Source organism: Salvelinus sp. IW2-2015, linkage group LG9 (genome assembly GCF_002910315.2).
Source record: "Salvelinus sp. IW2-2015 linkage group LG9, ASM291031v2, whole genome shotgun sequence".
Taxonomy (NCBI): domain Eukaryota; kingdom Metazoa; phylum Chordata; class Actinopteri; order Salmoniformes; family Salmonidae; genus Salvelinus; species Salvelinus sp. IW2-2015.
In genome coordinates this window covers 7275693-7299363 of record NC_036849.1, presented here as the reverse complement: position 1 = coordinate 7299363, position 23671 = coordinate 7275693, and the positions used below count along the sequence as shown (strand labels likewise).

General features: G+C 43.3%; 1 protein-coding gene across 4 annotated transcripts in view; it reads left to right on the top strand.

The window, feature by feature from the left end:
* The window catches only part of kiaa0586 (KIAA0586 ortholog), a 118662-nt gene extending 111562 nt beyond the window's left edge, over positions 1-7100 (top strand). For all 4 annotated transcript variants that reach the window (XM_023994101.2, XM_023994099.2, XM_023994100.2 and 1 more), the window contains one exon: positions 6551-7100. In XM_023994101.2, coding sequence (XP_023849869.1) covers positions 6551-6699 — 149 coding nt within the window. In that variant the 3' untranslated portion in view covers positions 6700-7100. The remainder of the gene's footprint in view (positions 1-6550) is intronic.
* The last annotated feature ends 16571 nt before the right edge of the window (positions 7101-23671 follow it).

Sequence of the window (23671 nt, the reverse complement as noted above, 5' to 3'; positions counted from 1 at the left end):
GTGCCCTACCTGCGCTGCATTTCTGCCCTACCTGCCTGCCTGTGCTGCATTTCTGCCCTACCTGCCTGCCTGTGCTGCATTTCTGCCCTACCTGCCTGCCTGCGCTGCCTTTCTGCCATACCTGCCTACATGTCTGCCTGCCTCTGCCTGTCTGTCTGTATCCATGTGTCTGATTGTTTTGGCAGCACACTTTCGATCTTTCATGCAGCTGTGAATATTTGTTAAGAAGGCCCACATCGAAAGTAAAATCATTCCTTTTTGCTCCTCACGCTTCAAACACTTGGCAGTGCTCTGGGAGCCATGAGAATACGGTGGGTCTCTGGAGAACCCAGCAGCAGAAAGGCCAAAGCTAGCTTGTGTCCAAAATGGCACCTTATTCCCTATTTAGTGATCTACTGGTCAAAAGTAGTGCACTATATAGGGAATAGGGTTCCATTTGAGACGCAGACCCGAGTCAAGCAGCTGCAGGGGAGGGACCCAGCCGGTCTCTCTGAAGAGGCAATGGTACTGGAAAATATTATATCAAAACCCCTTTTCTTTTCCTTTCAATTCACTCTCTCCACCAACTTTAAGAGTCCCCATTAAGATTTGAATAATTGTATCATATATATTTTATTACATGTCATTTATTGGCTTTTTCCTCCACCAACAAGCTTATTTGGGCCTTTTGTAGCTACGGGCTGTTTACTTGTGTTTTTGGCTTCAAAGTAGTTTTGTCCTCCAGTACTTTTCCAACTCCCACTCTTCTTTTACCTACCCCCAGGTAGTGTAGGCCATCTGTTGTGTTTGGTAGCCATGGGGCTCTCTCTTTCTTTCTCCCCCTCTCTCTATCTCTCTCTTTCTTCCCCTCTCTCTATCTCTCTATCACTATCCCTCGTGGAGGAAATGAAACCTGCCTGAATTTTGGCCCATCTACTCAGCATAGACGGACTTCCCTGTGTTAGGCCCCTTCCAAATCTTTTTTTTTTTTTTTTTTTGCAAATACACTGTCAATTTGAGAATCTAGGCCTTGGGGAGTTTTCGCCCCACGAGACCCACCATGTTTAAAAACAGTGACGTCTTTAATGTGATGTCTTTAATATCGCCAGGCTGCTGTTTTCCCCCTGGCTGGCCTGCGCGGTCGGACAAAGCGTCGGTAGCTTCATTGAGAGCTGCCTGCATGGTTCAGGCTGAAGACTACTGTTACCATATTGATTGTTACGCTTGACCTCTCTATGCGTTTAAGGTCCACTCTAGGGACAGATTGTGTTTCGACTTTAGCAAAGTAAGAACCTCATTCAAATATGAAAGGTATTTGGTAATGATTTCCTGTTCTATTCTGTAATGTGAAATGAATTAGCCTATAGACCTATATTTCAGTTGGTTCAATTAAGTCCGCCAATATTAGTTATGCTCTTTCTCTTTTCGAACTATAAATACCCCATCTGACTGAGTGATAACCCTGACAGCCACTGTGGCCTGCCTCTCCCATGTGAATTCCAAGCCCTGAGTCGCAGAACACAACCAATCTGTGTGCATCCATATGGCAGAGGCTTGGCATAAGCAAACCTGTCAGCCTCAGTCAGCGCAGGGAACTGGGACCTCACTGTGTAGAGTGCCTCAAATGGCACCTTATTCGCAAATAGTGCACTACATTTGAGCCCTGGTCAAAGGTAGTACACTATATTGGTGTTTGTCTCGCTACGAGTAAAAGTTTATGCTTATCTAGACTGCGAAAGACTCAATTCAATTCAATGGAACTTTATTTGTCTCCTTTAGGGCCATATCAGTAGTAGGGTCATATCAGACTTTCAGCAGTTTCCTCCTTACCCATCCAAGACTTTTATAAATGTTAAAGGACTAGTTCACTATTTCACTTGATGTTAGATGATTCCTTACCCTGAAAGTTGTCTATGGACCAGGAGAAACTATGATTCATGGCTCAGTTTACTTTAAACAGCAATTTCAAACTTTAGCAACCGCTAGCTAAAAATCTATGGAAGAGATGTGAGCAAGTTTACAAAAATGATGTCCAAATTATCTGAAATCAACTCCATATTTGGTTTGATGTTACTTAACCCTCCTGCTGTGTTCTGGTCGAATTGGACCGATTTACAAGTTTTCTCTCTGAAAAATGTAGTTGATTTAATCTGATTGTCATAAGGTTCCATGACTTTGTCCACACAGGGTATCTGAACAAACATTTTCATAAAATATGTTGTGTTTTATTTAACTTTTGTACACCTGGGGTGTTCCCGGTCAAAAATGACCGGTCATTAGAAATGAATGTGTGAGACTACAATTAGTGTTTCAAATTGAGTTCAGGCACATGCCCGTTCATCAGATGGACACACTTCCTCTCCCAGACCCCCACATGCATGTGTGTTTGAGCACACACACACACACCTCACTYCCCTTCTTGGCTTCCATGGCAACCCCCATGGGAACCTTTCCCCAATAGAATCTTTCTCGCACGGGAACCACACCTGTTGGCATTCTCACAAACAATCGCAACATTGTCTCAATAATATATAGAACTTTTCTCGCAGCTCTGGTATATAAAGCTTTTTTGAGGCCTTGCTCACAATTCATTCTGTGGCAGCACAATGACCAAATGATATACTGTATGTGAGACTCTTGATCCTATCTTTAATCATGACACTGGTGAAGAGGAGAGAGGCCAGGAAACTGACAGGGAAGATGCATTAGAGGAGGAAGTGTCAGAAGTTGAAGACATCACAGAATATGATCCAGACCAAGAGACAACTGATGTAGAACAATCCAGTGATGAGGAAGAGGGCCCTGCTGAGGTTGTTGTTACAATCCAGTGATGAGGAAGAGGGCCCTGCTGAGGTTGTTGTTACAATCCAGTGCATGAGGAAGAGGCCTGCTGAGGTTGTTGTTACAATCCAGTGATGAGGAAGAGGGCCCTGCTGAGGTTGTTGTTACAATCCAGTGATGAGAAGATGGGCCCTGCTGAGGTTGTTGTTACAATCCAGTGATGAGGAAGAGGGCCCTGCTGAGGTTGTTGTTACAATCCAGTGATGAGGAAGAGGGACCTGCTGAGGTTGTTGTTACAATCCAGTGATGAGGAAGAGGGACCTGCTGAGGTTGTTGTTACATTCCGGTCGAAGAATTTGTCCTGGTTTTCATCCCCACCTGAGAGGAGAGGTCGGCTGAAAATGTTATCAGGATGACCCCGGGGCCAACGAGATACGCCAAATCCCGGGTTGATGACATAACATCCTGCTTCGAACTGTTCCTGACAGAGTCAATCGAAACGATAGTGATAAACATGACCAACCTGGAGGGGAGACGCGTTTACAAAGACAACTGGAGGAGGTGGACCGGACAGACGTCCAGGCATACGTGGGTCTCTTGATTTTGACTGGTGTGTACAGATCCAGAAACAAATTACCACCAGTTTAAGGGATCCAGAGTCTGGTCAGGGGATTTTTCTTGCCGCTACTGGACTCCAGACATTTCACGTGTTGTCACGGGTGATTCGCTTCGACAACCGTGATACAGGACCAGGCTGCTGTCAACAAGACAAGCTGGCAGCGATCAGAGAGGCTTGGCACTAGTGGGTGGAGCGCCTGCCACTCGTCTATAAACCACTTCCAGACATCTCAGGGGATGCTTCCCATTCAAACAGTGCATGCCAAGCAAACCGTCTCAGTATGGAATAAAGATGTGGGTACCATGTGATGCCAGGACAAGTTATGCCTGGAGAACATGCAGGTTTACACCGGGAAACCTGCTGATGGTGTTCCCGAAAGGACCCAGGGGAAGCGGGTGGTCCTGGAAATGACTGCAGGTCTCCAGGGGCACAACATAACTTGTGACAATTTCTTCACCTCATATGCTCTTGGTCAGGAGCTGCTCCCAAAAAAATGACCATGTTGGGGTCGGTCAGAAGGAACAAGCCTGAGTTGCTTCCTGCCTTACTCACTACCAAGGACAGGGATCGTTTTTCCTCTAAATGTGCCTTCACCGATACACACAATCGTGTCTTATTGCCCGAAGATAAAGAAGAATGTGCTCCTGATGACAACTCTGCACAGGGATGCCGCTGTGAGTACCTGGGAGGACAGGAAGCCCAGCGGTGTCCTGGATTACAACAGGAACAAAGAGGAGCTGACAACCTTGATAATGTATGTTACTTTTTATCTTTCAAGTCTCATGTACTTTTTTTTTCTATGACCAGATTGTTTTATCTGCACCATAAAAATAAGACCTGTTGTTGTTTGGTGAAATGCTCCTTGAATTTGTGAACAATATGGATTAAATTCTATTCATTTGAATATGTAAATATGTTTTAGATGTGATAAATTGCATCAAAGCGTTGTTTTAATTTTTCACGTTACTATGCAAGACATGAAGTATCACTTGTATGTACTCATTATTTTATTTACCGATTGTTGCACTTTTGCCGGTTACCGGCACATACTCTTGTAAGGGGATGACGGCACGTTGGGCCATGGTGGAGTTCTTCAACATCCTAGACGTGTCGGCCTACAACGCGTTTGTGGTGTGGATGGAGGTGAATCCAGGCTGGAAGCAGGGGAAATTCTTCAAGAGGACAATATTCCTAGAAGAGTAGGGGAAAGCCATGGTGGCACCCCTCATTCAAAGGCGCCGACACCTTCCTCCAACCTCATCCTCTGCTGGATTGGTGAGAGATATACAAGGGCCAGAAGCAAGATCTACGGCCGCCAGAGACAGAAGAGACAAAAGGAAGGAGGTGCAATCTGTGTTCACCAAGAGATGTCAAAACCAGCGTTATGTGCCATAAATGCAGTGCATATATTTGCAAGGCACATGCAACACACAAAATGTAACCACCATTGATCCATACATTATGCTTCTTTTACTCAAAAATGAGTTGTATGAGCTCAGGTCAATGAGGCCTACAGGCCATAAATAGCAAATAGAAGCTCAAAACTTGTAATGTTCACAAGATCTTAAGTTGATAAAAACATCTAACACAACATTAGGTGATAATATATGTATTATTATGGATTTATGATCAGCTGTAATCGGGCGGTTATTTTGGACCGGGAACACAGAATGAATGAACATGAAACGAACACAACAGGAGTTGATTTGCCCCCATTACTTCCATCGATTTGTAGCATGTGGTGGCTAAAGGCAGCTGAAGTTTGTAATGGCTGTATATAGAGAACTGAACCACGAATGACAGTTTCTCCGGCCCCATAGACTACTTTCAGAGTGAGGAATCGTCTAACGTCAAGCTGTAAAATAGTGACCTACTCCTCCAATAGAGTCGTGTCAACTAGTCATAAGTCAACTATAAGCACTCGAATGTCAAAGCCAAACCTCATAATGTACTGTATGTATTTAGCAGACGCAGGCTAACTGTGATGTGGCTGTATTTGATCTAAGTGGAGTTGCCATGTAGGAGAGCTCTTGGTTTGTAATATTTTCCTTCGATATCGTAATAACAAGGGGTCCTTGGAATATAATAGTATATGCCATTTAACAGGCGCTTTTAACCCAAGTGACTTTTTCATCCTCAAATACATTTTCTCATGGGTGGCCACAGTGGGAATCGACCCTCGATCCTGACGTTGGAAAAGCGCCTTGGTCTACCAACTGAGCCACACAATTAATTCTTCACAAACCCAGACACTCATTGAACGGGTTAGTGGCAGACAGACAAAAAAATCTAAGTTCAAAAAGTATTTTTGAGCAACCTTTTAAAGAAACTAAGAAATTAACCTCTGCCTTGGCTCCAGTTTGTGCTGTCAGAGTGAGTCACCTAGCAGATAGGTCCTACAGTAGCTCCACCACCACAGGCTCACAGCTGCCGCTCTGCATTAGTGGTGCTTCACCCTTCTAGGCCTGAACATCTCTCTGTGTACAAACACCACTGACCTTACCAAACACTGCTGGCTCCTACACAACACGTTTCTGTGTGTCTGTGTGTGTAGAAAAAACACTTCCCCCCACACCGCTGGCTCCTTCACAACACACGTCTGTGTGTCTATGTGTGTGTAGAAACACAACTTCCCTCTACACTGCTGGTTCGTACACAACACACGGCTCATTCATCAGGCTAAGTGGCCCGCCACCAGCCAGCTTAGCACTTGTCTGTCCTACTCACAGATGTATAGAGGAGCAGCTAGCGGAGTGGCTAGGCTAGGGCTGGTGGTAGAGCTGGTGGCTGGGGTTGTGTTGGGGCTGAGGCTGGGCAGGGCTGGAGCTAGGGCTGGTGGTAGAGCTGGTGGCTGGGGTTGTGTTGGGTCGGGGGCTGGGCAGGGCTGGAGCTAGGGCTGGTGGTAGAGCTGGTTGCTGGGGTTGTGTTGGGTTGGGGCTGAGGCTGGGCAGGGCTGGTGGTAGAGCTGGTTGCTGGGGTTGGGTTGGGGCTGAGGCTGAGGCTGGGCAGGGCTGGTGGTAGAGCTGGTGGCTGGGGTTGTGTTGGGTTGGGGCTGGGCAGGGCTGGAGCTAGGGCTGGTGGTTGGAGCTGGGACTCGGGCTGTACTGTGCTGGTCAGGCAGGCAGCAGACCTGGTGACTGATGTAGTGAGTAATGTGTGTTTATGTTCCAGGGGAGCGGGCTCAGCAGGGCTCCAGAGTGGTGGCCGTCCGGCTGCCCTTCACCGGCCCAGAGGAAGAAGAGGAGGAGGGCTCTGTCAGTCTGGGGCTCAGCACCAGAGGAGGAGGAGACACAGACTCATCAGGGAATGACATGTTCTAGTGCTGCTGACCTGCTTTAGTCATTACTGAGACATTACAGAAAAATGCCTCCAAGACGCCAACTACTTCCATCTCCGTTTCATCACACTAAGTGGAACGATGGTGAGACCACTAAAGCCTTCTTACCAGATCGGGACAGAGCTCAGCAGAGAGAGAGAACATTCCATTTCTTGTGAAGATCTTCAGACAGTCACTATTTATTTACCTCTGGAACCAATAACCATGTGTTTGGACCAATTTGCCTGTCAGATAATCAATGTATTGTATGTAGCAATAATCAATTATAGTTGTTTTTTTTACCAATAAAGTTGATACTTCTAAGTGTTTTAGTAACTACTGTTATATAAACTGTTATCTTAACTTCATACTTACCCTATGCAAATGAAAGATATTTCATTCAAATACACATTTTCATTTAAATACAGTCAACTCCAGGCATATCAGTTATGTGGTTGTTTTCATAGCTACATTGTGATATTCAGACAAGTCAGCCAGTCATTCAAATGTTTCGTTGAGTTATTTCCCAAGCCCATGTAAACAGTGTGATGTCAGGGTCATGCTACTACAGTACATTGCACTAGACTAGGAGATTGGTTTTTCACCTCATTACACACCCATTTGCTTTCCTGCTGCCCCAGATGAAGATAGTATCTCCGTCCCAAATGGCACCCTATTCCCTGCATATAATGCACTACGTTTGACCAAGGCCCAAAAGGTAGTGGACTATGTAGGGAATAGTGAATTTGTGATTCAGCCAGTATATCTGATGTTGGTGTGCTGTACGCAACACTGACAACGCCAGCCTAATGAGCATCCTGTTTCAATTCACCAAGTGTGCCAAGAGGAGAAACTAAATGAGCGTTCCTCTCCCTCCTAGCTAAACCAAAGAGAAGTCGTCTAGTTGGGTCCCATTTCTGATCCAAAGTTTTACCAAATGAAGGAGATGTTGAATCTGCTATAAACTGCTGCTCACTTTCTATGGAGTAGCCTGGACTCCAAACAGAATATCACTCCATTTGACTAGTGTTTCACTTCACAGATGGACTGAATCAGTAAAGGGTTGTAGCTAAGTAGAGGAGCAGGATTAAATGTGGCTCCATGTCAGGCCATGCAGTATAGTGATAAGTCACGATGATAAAGAGAGGAAGGAAATGAGATTAAAGACAGGAGGGCAGATGGTCTGGCATGACACTGACCAGGAAACTGCACCTCTATCTGCAACAGCTCTCTCTCTCTGTCATTCTCGCTCTCCCCTCACCCCATCTCCCTCTCTCTCTCTCTCGCTCTGCCTTGTATCTTCTTTGAAATTGTAAATAGTATTTGATGTAAATTGGCGTAAGATTGATTTCAGCTTTTCAACGACAAATTCATCCTACAATGTTGGAGTTGTTTTTTGGATGGGCATGTTCTGTTGAGAAATGCTTCCATTACAGAAAATCAAGGGCTGTGTCCCAAATGGCACCCGATTCCCTTCATAAAGCCTTCTTTGCCCTTGTTAAAAGCAGTGTGCCATTTGGGATGCAGACAAGGTCTTCCAGTCCATCTGTGGCCATGGCACACGTTCCTGTCGAATATTAAGACTTACTACACTACAGTACGATGACCTCAGATACATGTAGTGTGTCACTAGCTGGGATTGCTGAGCCGGCCCTGTCCAGGGGAAATATTAAACTTCAGCTAATCTCTGAGCTGGTCTTAAATGTCTGAGCTACAGCTAATCTCTGAGCTGGGGCAGAAACTCTTAACTGTTTAGTAAAGACTAGACCAGAGGTTGAGGGGTACAGAGCATTCTCTCCCCACCCCCACCCCAGTGCCTCCAGCTTTTTCTCGGCCAGCCCAGCCCAGCTGTTTATCAAAGCCAGATGTGAGGGGCGGGAAGAGGAGGGAAATCGAGCGTGACATTGACCACTCTCCTCTCACAGTCAGGCACCAGAATGCACTGCAGCGAGGGACAAGACGCCACTTATTTTTACCCACAACCCTACAGCAAACCCAGCCTGGTCCCAGATCTGTCGATGCTGTCTAGCCAACTCCTTGGCATATGACATGACAATGACCATAGGAGTTGGCAAGACAGCACAATCAGAACTGGAACCAGGCTACAGTAAACGCCACTGTCGTCACTGTGGTGTTTTAACACATCGGGGATGGCACCCTTTCGATATTACTTTGGAGCTTTTCAGCTGAGACACCCTTTGGACTCCAGAGAGAGGTCTGACATGATTTAGATGTTTGCTGGCAGTCCAAACATGGAGTTTTATAACCCTGACATGAACCATAGGCACCTTATTCCCTACATAGTGCACTACTTTTCACCATAGGGCCCTGGTCAAAAGTAGTGCACTATTTAGGCAAAAGAGTGCCATTTGGGACACAGCCACTGACATCCTTATGGAGGAGATACTGTAGTTAGAATTGCATTTAAAACAACTTGTTTTTTTTACCCCACAGGAACTTCCATCTGTGGATATGAAAGAGGCTGTATATTTGGGATGGCTTTGAGTGCGTGTTATTCATATTCCATTTGAACCTCATGGAGGATTCCGCTGTGCGTGTTAAGGTGTTAAATGAAGGTGAAATCCATGCAGAACATTTAAGGATTCATACTTGTGGTGGGATAGAGAGGTAAGACCGTAGAGCAGAGGGTGTTTAGTTTGAAAATGTTGTAATGATGACTTGGAAAACCCTTAGTAGTGGTTCTACAAATGTTTATCGTCTTATAGATGAAGACGCTACGTGTGTGTGTGTGTGTGTGTGTGTGTGTGTGTGTGTGTGTGTGTGTGTGTGTGTGTGTGTGCTGTGGTAAAGCAGTGAAACTGATTCTCAAGCATTACTAAACATTCATATTTCTAACATTTCATTTGGGTTCCATGAATGAATGAGTGCCTCATCTGAAAACTTGAAGTCCGCTGCTGCTGCCTCTGGGCAGAGTAGACCACACAACAAGCCACTACTCTCCTGGCTCAGTTAAACCTATAGGGCATATTAATCATGGCTTTTACAATGTTGATGATAATTGTTTGAGCCTATGTGTCTGAAAAGAATACTGTGAACTTTGAAGTTGCATTCAGATTACGTTGATGGAGACCATCAGATGTGGAAGTTTTATATTTTTAATCTTTGTTTAATCATATACAGCGTTGCATTTCTAAGCTGTCAACTCATTCCAAAGGATCCCTCCCTGATGACTCGCAATTAAATCTGCATATAAAATTAGCTTTTTCCTTTAATTAGTCATGTGGAAGGACGTCATGCTTGAGTCCCGAGTGGCACCCTATGCCCTATATAATGCACTACTTTTAAGCAGAGCCCTATGGGCCCTAGTCAAAAGCAGTGCACTACATAGGGCTGGGCTGGGGTGTAATTTGGGACAGAAACCCTGTATTTCTCTATCTATTCCCCTGCCTGCCCCAGTCAACGTCAACTCCGTGAGCCAGTTAGTTAAGATAATATACTAATGAGATTATGAATGATTTAGATCCTGAGTAGTCTGTTTGGACACAAACAACAGCTTTAGTTTCCTTAAGGTGGTGGGCTTCATTAGGTAGAATCCTGGACTGGGTTCCATATGGCACGCTGTTCCCTACATAGTGCACTACTTTTGACCTGGTCCCTATGGGCCCTAGTCAAAAGCAGTGCACAACATAGGGAATAGGGCGCATTTTGGACATATCCCTATTTGATTGGTGTAATAGGAGGAGCCTTGTTATTAGGCCCTGAGTTTTAATGGGGATAAACCCAGCAGGGGGGCCATAGTTACTGGACTGGATCCAGAACCGCATGGTTGGCAGGCTTGGCGTGAATTCTGTTCTAGTCAGCCAAATCAGGCTCGGCGTGAAGTCTGTTCTAGTCAGTCACATCAAGCTCGCCGGTCAATGACACATGCAACTCTATACGCCCTTGCTAGAAAACTGCATTCCAATGAGCTCATTACTTTACAGAATGTTTTCTCTCCCAGTCTGAGCTTCATTATGAGGTGTTTGTGTGTATCTGTCTGGCAGCTGTTAGATCCCTGTACATGAGGGATCAGAACATCACCCCCTCTCCTTTTCCCACCTGAGACAGTGTTTGATGGATGGATAGGTTTAAGAATCCTGAGCACACCTATCGATACTGTAGGCAGATATTTTTTATTGATAACCCAAGATAGACCCCGGCCTGTCATTTCCAACAGGAGCAAATTCATCATAGTTGGCAGAACAAGCAAGGAGGTGGGCAGGGCCTCCCAAGTAACTAGAGGCGTCACTACAGATCTGGGTTCGATCCCGGGCTGTGTCGCAGCCGGCCGCGACAGGTAGACCCATGAGGAGGCGCACAATTGGCCCGTTGGGAGAAAGACATCCCGGCTGGGATGTCGTTGTCCCATCATGCTCTAGCGACTCCTTGTGGTGGGCCGCTGACTTTGGTCGCCAGCTGTACGGTGGCACATAGGTGGCTTCTGGGTTAAGCGAGCAGTGTGTCAAGAAGCAGTGCGGCTTGACGGGGTCGTGTTTCGGAGGACGCATGGATCTCGATCTTCGCCTCTCCCGCGTCCATGCGGGAGTTGCAGCGATGGGACAAGACTGTAACTATCAATTGGATATCATGAATATTGGGTAAAAAGGTAAGGGAACTCCTACTCTGTGAAGTGCGCGTGCAATAACTCAATTCGCCTTTGAACTCCTAAACAACACCATTTTTTTGAAACTTTGGCAAAGGGTAAAGTCTACAAAACTTAAGTCTACTCTGTTTGTAACAGAATATAGTTTTGGAAACAAAACTGTATTGAGATCAAATGTTTCGTCGATGAGAAAATGTGCAGAATGTCGGTCAAAATCCATCACGCTCCATCTTCTCCGACTGCCAGCCACTGGCCTTCCTTTTCAATCGAATCAAATTGTATTTGTCACATGCATAGACAACAGGTGTAGACTAACAGTGAAATGCTTTCTTATGGGTCCTTTTCTAACAATGCAGAGTTAAAGATAAGATAACAAATATATAAATAATGACACAGAGAATAACGAACAAAAAATAACATGGCTAGATATAGGGAGTAGAAAATAACATTACTATATACCGGGAGTACCAGTATCAAGTCGATGTGCAGGGCTACAAGGTAATTGAGGTAGCTATACACTGTACATAAAGTTAGGGGTGAAGTGACTAGCAGCAGCGTATGTGGTGAGTGTGTATGTGTGCAAGAGAGTTAGTGCAAAAAAGAGTCAATGGAGGTAGCCATTTGATTAGCTATTTAGCAGTCTTGTTTAGAAGTCTCACCATATTTGGTGGTGAGTGGAAATGCCAAGCAGATGTTTCCGATTTATACATCCGTTGAAACATCTGGCTCCTTGTTCTATCTGTGCTATAGCCCTCAGAGCTTATCCTTGATAACTGGCCTGAATTATGGAGCTATATGTCGGATTGTTAGGCAGAGTTGAGTACAAACATAGTCCTGGCACATGGTTTATGAACTGATACGCAAAACAACACCGGATTCAAAACATAAATAGAAAAATTCAAAGTTATTATACAAAATGATTTCAACCAATAGAATGTTATATATATGGGGGATACAACCATCGCAGCTCTGCAGATTTTGCTGCGAAGAGACCGAATCATTAGATCATTTGTGTTGGTACTGTCCATATGTAGCTTGTTTTTGGTCACAGGTCCAGGAATTGTTAAAGAATTGCAACATTTACCTGGAGCTAACTCTGCAAATAGCACTGCTGAGTGACTTGAAATGTCATAGTCAATCGATGAATCATATAAAAATACTTTTAGCAAAAATGTTTCTTTAATTTACAATCTGTAGAAACGATGAGAATAGAAAGCTTCTGAACTTTTGTGAAACATCACAGTACAGTTGAAAGATATATGGCAAATAGAAATAAAAAATGTATGATAAGAGATAGATTGAGTGGAGCTGAAGGATGGGACTAAAAACGAACAAAAGATAACTAATATTCTGTGTCCGTGAAAATTATATAGGCTTCTACTTCCTGCTTATACATACTAAGTTTTGTTATCCATTAGTTTACTCCATATTAGGGGACAGTTTAGAGGCAAATAATAAAGGAAATATATTTAAAAAAATATATACAGTACCAGTCAAAAGTTGGGACACACCTACTCATTCAAGGGTTTTCTTTACTTTTTATATTTTCTACATTGTAGAATAATAGTGAAGACAACAAAATTATGAAATAACACTTGGAATCATGTAGTAACCAGAAAAGTGTTTATCAAATAAAAATATATTTTATATTTGAGATTCTTCAAAGTAGCCACACTTTGCCTTCATGAGAGCTTTGCACACTCTTGGCATAATGAGGAATGATTTTCCAACAGTCTTGAAGTTCCCACATATGCTGAGTTCCCACATATGCTGAGCACTTGTTGGCTGCTTTTCCTTCACACTGCGGTCCAACTCATCCCAAACCATCTCAATGGCTTGAGGTTGGGTGATTGTGGAGGCCAGGTCATCTGATGCAGCACTCCATCACTCCTTCTTGGTCAAATAACCCTTACACAGTCTGGAGGTGTGTTTTGGGTCATTGTCCTGTTGAAAAACAAATGAGATGGGATGGCATATCGCTTCAGATGGCGTATCGCTGTATCAACAGTGAAGAGGCGACTCCGGGATGCTGGCCATCTAGGCAGAGTTGCAAAGGAAAAAGCCATATCTCAGACTGGCCAATAAAAAGAAAAGATTAAGATGGGCAAAAGAACACAGACACTGGACAGAGGAACTCTGCCTAGAAGGCCAGCATCCCGGAGTCGCCTCTTCACTGTTGACGTTGAGACTGGTGTTTTGCAGGTACTATTTAATGAAGCTGTCTGAAAATACTACCTGAAAGTATAAATAATATAATACTATATATAAAACACAGTGAACAGTAGTGTATGTGTATATATATGTATGTGTAGATACAGTTGAAGTCGGNGAGGAACTCTGCCTAGAAGGCCAGCATCCCGGAGTCGCCTCTTCACTGTTGACGTTGAGACTGGTGTTTTGTGGGTACTATTTAATGAAGCTGCAAGTTGAGGACTTGTGAGGCGTCTGTTTCTCAAACTAGACACTCTAATGTACTTGTCCTCTTGCTCAATTGTGCACCGGGGCCTCTCACTCCTCTTTCTATTCTGGTTAGAGCCAGTTTGCGCTGTTCTGTGAAGGGAGTGGTACACAGCGTTGTACAAGATCTTCAGTTTCTTGGCAATTTCTCGCATGGAATAACCTTCAGTTCTCAGAACAAGAATAGACTGATGAGTTTCAGAAGAAAGGTATTTGTTTCTAGCCATTTTGAGCCTGTATTCGAACCCACAAATGCTGATGCTCCAGATACTCAACTAGTCTAAAGAAGGACAGTTTTATTGCTTCTTTAATCAGAACAACAGTTTTCAGCTCTTCTAACATAATTGCAAAAGGGTTGGATTAGCTAACACAACGTGCCGTTGGAACACAGGAGTGATGGTTGCTGATAATGGGCCTCTGTACGCCTATGTAGATATTCCATTAAAAAAACAGCTGTTTCCAGCTACAATAGTCATTTACAGCATTAACAATGTCTCCACTGTATTTCTGATTGACTTGATGTTATTTTAATGGACAAAAAAATTGCTTTTCTTTCCAAAACAAGGACATTTCTAAGTGACCCCAAACTTTTGAACGGTAGTGTATATTTACAAAAATATATATGGGGGATTGGAAATGATGCAGACAATCACATTGATTGAAGCTACAATCTATCTGCAATATTAAAGCTGATCTACCTCCTATTTGTTTTTGTCTGAATCACATAGTCCTGACTGCCTGATATGTTGTCAACAATACAGCTCATTGATGTGTAAAAGGCATAATTTTATTAAAATCAATCTCAACAGGAGATTCTGCAAGCCAATAGGAAATGGGGAACAACAGACATCTGACTCAACCATGCAAGCATTCATTTTAACAAGCCAGCCTACAGGAGATTTCTCACATTCAGTTCACCTCTCTTTTTGGATTGAATGAAAGCTACAGTACATTGGTAGAACTATATTACGTTACATTTTATATACAGAACAACAAGAACGGGACAATGAGTGTATGTTAAAGTGTGATGGTGCAATGCATCTGACTGTTGTGTATTCAATGAGTCAATGTTGTAATTGTAATGAAAAGGCTCACAGTTCCTGGATCCTGGTGAGAGAAACACATCATGTCTGTCAATGAAGATTATCTCGATATTTGTCCGTGGTGTTTCTAGCTGTAAGACAACACCAGTGTCTGTGGATGTTCTGGTTTAGTGGTGCTGACCTTCCTGGTGACTTCACACTAGCACAGAGGGAGCAGTTGCGTCCACATGCCGTGGAAGTAAGTGCTCAATCGCTGACCCTTTTCTCAAGAAGACAGGATTCTCTTTGTCAGGGAAGAGAGAAAGAGAGAAAACGGAAGACACGCTGAGAAGAGAGGAAGCAAGACAACAATCCCCTCATGTCCTCTCCCACCACCCCCATGCCCTTGGCCTATGTTCAGTCCAACCCAACCCTGATCCAGGCAGCTGTTTTCTGCAGCTGTAGAGACTCCTGGACATTGGCTATCCACACTACACATACAGAGCCTCCTATTTGTACAGCCAGGGGCCCCAAGTTGTGTAGCAACGCGTGGTCTGTAAGTGTCTAGGGGCCTCTTCGAACAAAAAGGTACATTTACAAGTGAAGAACAGTAGTTTGTTTTTTAATCATTAATAATAATTTAATTTAACTTGTATAGCGCTTTTTCATTACAATGTTGTTGTTGTTTTTTATCTCAAAGCGCTTAAAACGCAAAACAAACAAACACATTTTAATTGACATGGTAGAGACGGAGATCGAATGTCTATTTGGCTTTGGATGAAAGTCTGGGAGTAGAGGCAGTTTGGATTGGAAAGACCTTGTAGCTTCAGGGGAGGAGGCATCGATGGTACAGCCAAAGAGAAACAGAGACCGTCTGACAAACAGGCCTGGAGCGCTTCATCAGTTCACCACATCTGCTTCTCCGACGATCAGTTCCTCCGTACGACCTGCTCCAGTAGGTACTGGTCCTCTATTCTCGAACCCCTCCTGGGTGATGCCATGGTTGCTGAAAAGTGCACAAAAAGCCACCTCGTCTTAGCAGTGGTTAAGAACGGCCCCTGAGCCTCTCCTACCATCTCTGGACACAGCATGCAGTACTTGTTTTAATTCTTTACGACAGATGAAACCATAAAGCCAGGGCTGCATTATTTGAATCCAAACAGCCAGCTAGCTAGTTGTAAGCCAAAAATATTACTTTTCATCCCAATTCTGCAACTCTGAGAGTCAAGACCAAGAGATGTAAGTGATCAACCCCCAGAGCAGTCAACCCCCCCCCCCAAAAAAACATTTTTTTTTAAACACAATGTACAGAATGATGTACAATATTTACAGAGCTCTTTGCCTAGGCGGCGCTATGGCAACCACAGAACTGAACTTTTTGGATATTTACAATTTATTGGAGTAATTTCTCAAATCCCATTGTTGTTATAATTTCGGAAGTCAAAACATGAAGACAATAAATACATTAATTAAAGCCACTAGACAATAGTTATTACAGTTTATAGAGTCATAGACCGTATAGGCCTATATACTGTGTACTATATATATATATATGTATATTATATATACTCACTCTTATATACTCACTCCTATATACTCACTCTTCCACTCTTCCTCTCTCACCTCCCTTATTCCTCCATACTTACTTACCTTATCCCTCACTTCCCCACGTGCATTACCCTTCATTCTTCCACTCCTGCTTATTTTTTTTTATATACATCTACAGTTGAAGTCGGAAGTTGGTCCGACTTCGTGGTCCCGTGTGGCTCAGTTGGTAGAGCATGGCGCTTGCAACGCCAGGGTTGTGGGTTCATTCCCCACGGGGGGACCAGGATGAATATGTATGAACTTTCCAATTTGTAAGTCGCTCTGGATAAGAGCGTCTGCTAAATGACTTAAATGTAAATGTAAATGTGTATATCTGAGTGAAGGGCCGTGATTTGAGCATGGCTCCATACAGTCCTGATTACTTATTTAGCCGACTGAGGTTGCTGCGTCGGGGGGGTTTTCACAGATGGAGCACAGGAACACAAAAGCAGGCAGCGGCTGAGACAGTGAATAATGCAAGGATGTAGAAAAGCACATAAAGCTGAAACTCAGCACAGAGGCACTGGAATGAGCTTCATCAAGTAAATATAGAAAATGATACAAATTTGCCTACTAGTTGCTCCCAACTGGAGAATCAGCGTCCTCGGGCAGTGCCGTAGGCTCCAAGCACCGAACATGTCTGCCTGTCTGTGCAGCTGAAGTGCTACGCTACTCCCTGTAGGCTACAGACACTAAATTAGACTCTGAAGACTTTTGTGTCTCTTAAATTTTCAGCACACATTTAAAAAAATTGTTTCTGCTAGAATGAACAACGATCAATTAACCTGATTCCTTTGTTGTCCTCGTGAGAAGATAGCTTAGTCATGTGAAACATGCTGTGTGTTGTTTATGTAAATCACTATTGCACTGTATTACCATAGAAATCAATTTAAATATTTCTCAAAATTAGCCTTGGCTTGTTTTTGACGATTCATATCGGCAGTTCTACATGGCTCTATGTGTTACTGTCAGAGAGTAGGAAGGAAGAGGGGGTTGGGTAGAACTGTCTGACATTTCTGGTTTTCACACTTCTACCCCTTGGGGACCAGGCTGTCACTGGCGTGCCTGACTCTACACACTCCAGATGTGTCTGTCATTATAAGCATGTTATTTCTCATGGAAATGCCTCATGTAGTTTCAGCTAACAAATGTAGTTCTCTACAAACACAATTTGGACATTATCTGAGATAGTATTGACAAATTTGAGAGTACAGTTTTGAGATTTAAAAGGAAAGAAATATACTTTGTGGAGGTTTGGGCCTCTAACCAGAACCACAGAAATCCTGGCACTAGGACAGAGTAGCCTACATCACTGTTTGCCAAGATGTCTTAACGAGAGAAAGCGTGTGATTATTAGCTGGCTCGTATCATATTATCAAAGCAATCCAACACTGGATCTGAGTGTTGAGGAGAAAATGTTGCCTGGCTTGAAAAGCTCAAACTGAATCTTTAAAGGGGCAATCTGGGATTGGTACATCCATTTTTACATCATATTAATGCACTTTTATATTAATGGTATACAGGCATTGAATCTTGAAAAATATAACTTATAAATGCCTCATGAGCTTAGTTCAACTGTCTTACCCAATCAGAACAACAACAGAAAATGGTGAGGGGTTGTTTGAATTGCCCCTTTAAGAGTGAGTGACCTCTATTTACCACTTTCTGGACAGCATGTCTGAAATAGAATTTATGTCCATGTTCTCTCTACTCTCTAGGTAGACAAAGTGTTTTACTCTGAGAAGAACAATGCTGCGTTCTCTTTGCTATTTTTGGAGAAGTTATCAATACTTTAAAACATATCTAAAAGTTCCACCTTGAAACTTTCATGACTTTAAAAAGGATTTGCGTTAAAGGGAAATTTAAAAAATGTTCAACTTCATATTCATAATCTCCAGCACCATCTCAACATCAAGATACACTATATACAAAAGTATGTGGACACCCCTTCAAATTAGTGGATTCGGCTATTTCAGCCACACTCGTTGCTGACAGGTGTATAAAATCGAACACAACGCCATGCAATCTCCATAGACAAACATTGGCAGTAGAATGGCCTTTCTGAAGAGCTCAGTGACTTTCAATGTGGCCCCATCATAAGATGCCACCTTTCCAACAAGTCAGTTTGTCAAATTTCTGCCCTGCTAGAGATGCCCCGGTCAACTGTAAGTGCTGTTATTGTGAAGTGGAAACATCTAAGAGCAACAATGGCTCAGCCGCGAAGTGGTAGGCCACACAAGCTCACAGAACGGGACCGCCCGTTGTGGCTGAAATAGGAGTGTCCACATAGTTTTGTATATATAGTGTATGTTGATGTTGGAGATGATGAATATGAAGTTGAAATATCCCTTTAAGGCCACAGGAGACAATAGAAAGTCTGTGTATCATATTTACTAGAACGATAAGTGAGATTGTTTAGTTTCTTTTGAGGAAAGTTAGTGATAATATTTGACTAGTTTTAAAATATTACGATTGGTTGAGTTTTGTGTTTCTTAGCTTTTATAACGTGAATTGTCAAATTCACGTCATGAATGTCATCTTATGTACATCAGGGAAGTATGCCCATTTATGCTTAATTCTAAGGAATCTTTCTGATGTTTTCCACGACAAGAAACTGATTTTCTATGGCTCTCTGTGGGATCTTAGTGAATGTGCCCTTGTGTGCATGACGGTGATTGATATGTTAAATGTTACACATAATAACTGGAGCTACTGTGCAGAGCGTTACACAAGTTATGGGATTCATTTCCATCCAGTATACTCTCTAGATCTATTTGATGGAAGCTGAGCACATAGACCCTGTTCACTACGATGCTTTTACTACCATTGTACGACACAGCAGATATTCAAATGTTTTGAACTATGTCATGTGAAGAGGGTTATATACTGTACATGTATGACACACATGGCTTTATACTGTTGATGTGCTGTGGGTCATTTGTGGGCAGCAGTCCTTTTGCATTTCCTATAACCCAGTGGCGTGCCGTGGGCCTGGGGCCTAGGCCTTCAGTGAGGTACTACACAGTCCCACCCGAATGAATCCATAACCAGGCGTTGCGTCACCTTGAAATTGACAAATTTACATTTTTGGGTAAACAGTGTTTACCCAAAAACATGACACAAACAATGAGTCTTTTCAATATTTCCCTTCACCTTTTCATTGTGCAGCTCCGTTGCCCTGCGTGCTTGTTAGTTGAGCTGTAGATCCATTCCGGTGTCCCCAAAAGTTTTCAAAAGCACAATTGCTTGTAAGTGCCCAGCCGTACTTKGSTGTCTCGTTGCTGCCTTGGTTAGATAACTCAAGTGTGCAAAGCCAGTGTGGCTCCAAACACCAAATCGATCACTTGCAAATAATAGGCATTCCCAGCAGTACAGTTTGCAGTGCTTCTCGGTATCTGTGGAGCGAACCAGTAAAACCCGATGTCTGTTCAATCCGACGTCTGTTGCGGCCATAAACAATTGACAGCGAAGCAGCCTTGGTGGAAGTTAGGGCATTCATCATTCCTGCGCTACACGGAGCAGAGCTGTTGTGTGACAGGCTTTGTGGCGTCGGGCGACCTCTCCTTACAATGTCTAACTTTTCTTGAAAAGTTCGTCTTGAGAATGGCGTTATAATTATATCCTCGACCAAATCGATATCTTCTCCTCCTTCCGCCATTGTGGGTTCAAAAAACAGTTTAGGTAGTACGCAAATTAATTCGTTTATCAAATTCAGTTTCCTAGATCTGCATAGACCTGCCCATAGGACCTGCCTCTCAATATTGGTAATCCAATCAAAAGACGTGGACGCCCTACGCCTGCTAGCTGGCTCCTGTGTAACACTGGAGCCAGCCAGCAGGCGTACAATAGCCAACTCTAAAGCTGATTGGTTGACACAAAATTTTAATTTCCATTCACTTTAAGCTACAAGCGCCTGCACTGTTGATTCTGAAGGCCTAAGAGCAGATTTTAGACCCCTGGCAACACATGATGGCTGAATATGATTGGATAAAAGATCTAACATAAAGACCAGCCCTCCAAATCTCAACCTGGGGCTGGAAGCAGTGCAACCAAGAGGAAAGCTATGAAATGAAGAGTATAACTCTTACTCTGGGGAATAATTTAATACATATTTGTGGGAAAATATATTTTAAAAAAAATTATATTCTGATGATGTTTAGGCCAGCAGAGAAGGCCTTGCAGGCCCTGACGGCCCACCACTGCTATAACCTCACTATCAATGTCCATTCTGTAGTGCAGTGGCCAGTGCATAGAGTCTCTGCTCTCAATGGATGAAAACCCCTGTTTATAGGAGCCAGACCAGACACCAAACCAGCCGCCATTCGAGACTACGAGTCATCACTGAACCTCTATTTTATTTCCTGGCCATCTCCTTCACCTCCATTTTAGCACTTGAATGCCAAGTCTGGTCTGATGACGCATGATATAGTCTGATACAGGCAGTGAGTGGTGCAATAGCAGTTAATGAGCAGCCAAATGCCTCGGAGGAACTGTGCACCGCGGTGAAATGAGGGCACAGCCGCTTGTTCATCTATCTATTGTATGCCACTCTGAGCACTGCGTTTTAATTGCAAACAAATCACCCGGACGGATAACTCGGACAGAGGTCGGTGTGGGAGGAGAGGAGGCTGATGATGATGAGGCATTGCCATGACGACAGCATCGGTGGCGGTGGAACTTTGCCGTGGCAACGCTGGAAAGATTAAGAGAACAGAAACACAACACTTCTCATCCCAGCTCAGCTACGCTCAGCTGGCTGGATGAGAACGATGATGTTGGCTATTGTTATCGCTCTCTGCTCAGACACAGACACCTTGGCGAAGAACCAAGACTGCATTTCCTTGGAGATGTTTTATTCTGTTTTGCCTTAAAGATATAGAGGTAAATGTTGAAAGTCCAGACAGAGTCTTAAGGTAAAATACTGGTTTTATGTGCAATTTTAAAGCAGCATCAATGCCCAGAATTCTGGGAACTCTTTTGCATAATTGCCTCTGAGGAATTGACCAAAAATTACAAACATATTCAGATCCTGCACATACAAACATTCACCTTGATCTTCAATGGCAAAATAATTAATTTAATTCATGATTCATCAGTGTGTTAGACTATTGAAAGTGTAAAACCTATTCAATTTTACTACTGAGGCTGTGACTATAGAGCGCATTGCGTCCTGTTCTGTTGGGGTAATCAGGGATCCGGAGCCTCAGGTGGACAAGATCGTATAATTCAGTTTCTGTTGATTAAATAAACACGGACTCAAATGCGTCCTGTAACTGTCACAGAGAGAGTTGCCAAAGTCATCTCCCCAACAGAGATTCTCATCCCCTGCTAGCAGCATAAGACTGAGTTATCTGAGTCGTTTGTTAAGATGATATCAGTGACAGTTACTGGCTAAAATTTACACTTTACGCAAAAATTCTGTCTCTGTGAAGCAAGCCTGTTTTTCACCTCTTGTTTGTTTTTGTACTGGTAATGCTTTTAAAGGGATGTTCCATTCTGGGACTGGAGTAATATACTAAAGCCAAAGTAAGTGTAAAAACAAGGAAACATCCCTTTAAGAAGAGGGAGCACACCAAAAGCCAGGAACTGCAGCCCAGGAACTCCAACTCCAGTTTCATCCAGCCCAGATGTGCCTTACAAGACCAAACCTGCAAAGTCACCACTGTTATGTGGACTCTCAAGTGACACTTCCTCATTGACATTGGCATATGCTTTCTGATCAAAAATATTGCAATTCATTGGGAATAGGGTGCCTTTTGGGACACCGCCATGGTCAATTTGAGATTAGTGAACGGCAGCAGATGGAGATGTACAGTTGAAGTCGGCAGTTTACACACACTTAGGTTAGAGTCATTAAAACTCGTTTTTCAACCACTCCACAAATTTCTTGTTAACAAACTATAGTTTTGACAAATTGGTTAGGACTTCTACTTTGTGCATGACACAATTCATTTTTCCAACAATTGTTTACAGACAAATTATTTCACTTATACTTCACTGTATCACAATTCCAGTGGGTCAGAAGTTTACATTCACTAAGTTGACTGTGCCTTTAAACAGCTTGGAAAATTCCAGAAAATGATTTCATGGCTTTAGAAGCTTCTGATAGGCTAATTGACATCATTTGAGTCAATTGGAGGTGTAACTGTGGATGTATTTCAAGGCCTACCTTCAAACTCAGTGCCTCTTTTCTTGACATCGTGGGAAAATCAAAAGAAATCAGCCAAGACCTCAGAAAAGAAATTGGAGACCTCCACAAGTCTGGTTCATCCTTGGGAGCAATTTCCAAACTCCTGAAGGTACCACGTTCATCTGTACAAACAATAGTACATAAGTATAAACACCATGGGACCACGCAGCCGTCATACCACTCAGGAAGGAGACGCATTCTGTCTCCTAGAGATGAACGTACTTTGGTGCGAAAAGTGCAAATCAATCCCAGAACAACAGCGAAGGACCTTGTGAAGATGGAGGAAACAAGTACAAAAGTATCTATATCCACAGTAAAACAAGTCCTTAATCGACATAACCTGAAAGGCCGCTTAGCAAGGAAGAAGCCACTGCTCCAAAACCGCCATAAAAAAACTGACTACGGTTTGCAACTGCACATGGGGACAAAGATCGTACTTTTTGGAGAAATGTCCTCTGGTCTGATGAAACAAAAATAGAACTGTTTGGCCATAATAACCATTGTTATGTTTGGAGGAAAAAGGGGGAGGCTTGCAAGCCAAAGAACATTATCCCAATCGTGAAGCACGGGGGTGGCAGCATCATGTTGTGGGGGTGCTTTGCTGCAGGAGGGACTGGTGCACTTCACAAAATAGATTGCATCATGAGGATGGAAAATTATGTGGCCCTCAATCCCATAGAAAATTTGGGGGCAGAACTGAAAAAGCATGTGCTAGCAAGGAGGCCTACAAACCTGACTCAGTTACACCAGCTCTGTCAGGAGGAATGGGCCAAAATTCACCCAACTTATTGTGGGAAGCTTGTGGAAGGCTACCCGAAACGTTTGACCCAAGTTAAACAATTTAAAGGCAATGCTACCAAATACTATTTTTAGTAGGATTAAATGTCAGGAATTGTGAAAAACTGAGTTTAAATGTATTTGGCTAAAGTGTATGTAAACTTCCGACTTCAACTGTAGCTAATTAGGTGTGTTTAGCTCAGTGGCGACCCGTCATTCAGGGCCTGTTTCAGGGCCCGGGGCCCGTCATTCACCTGTTTTGAGCCCACATTTTTTGCAAAAATATAAATATGTGTATCATTAAGTTAATAAAGCTGCATACACACATGGTCTCTTTTTT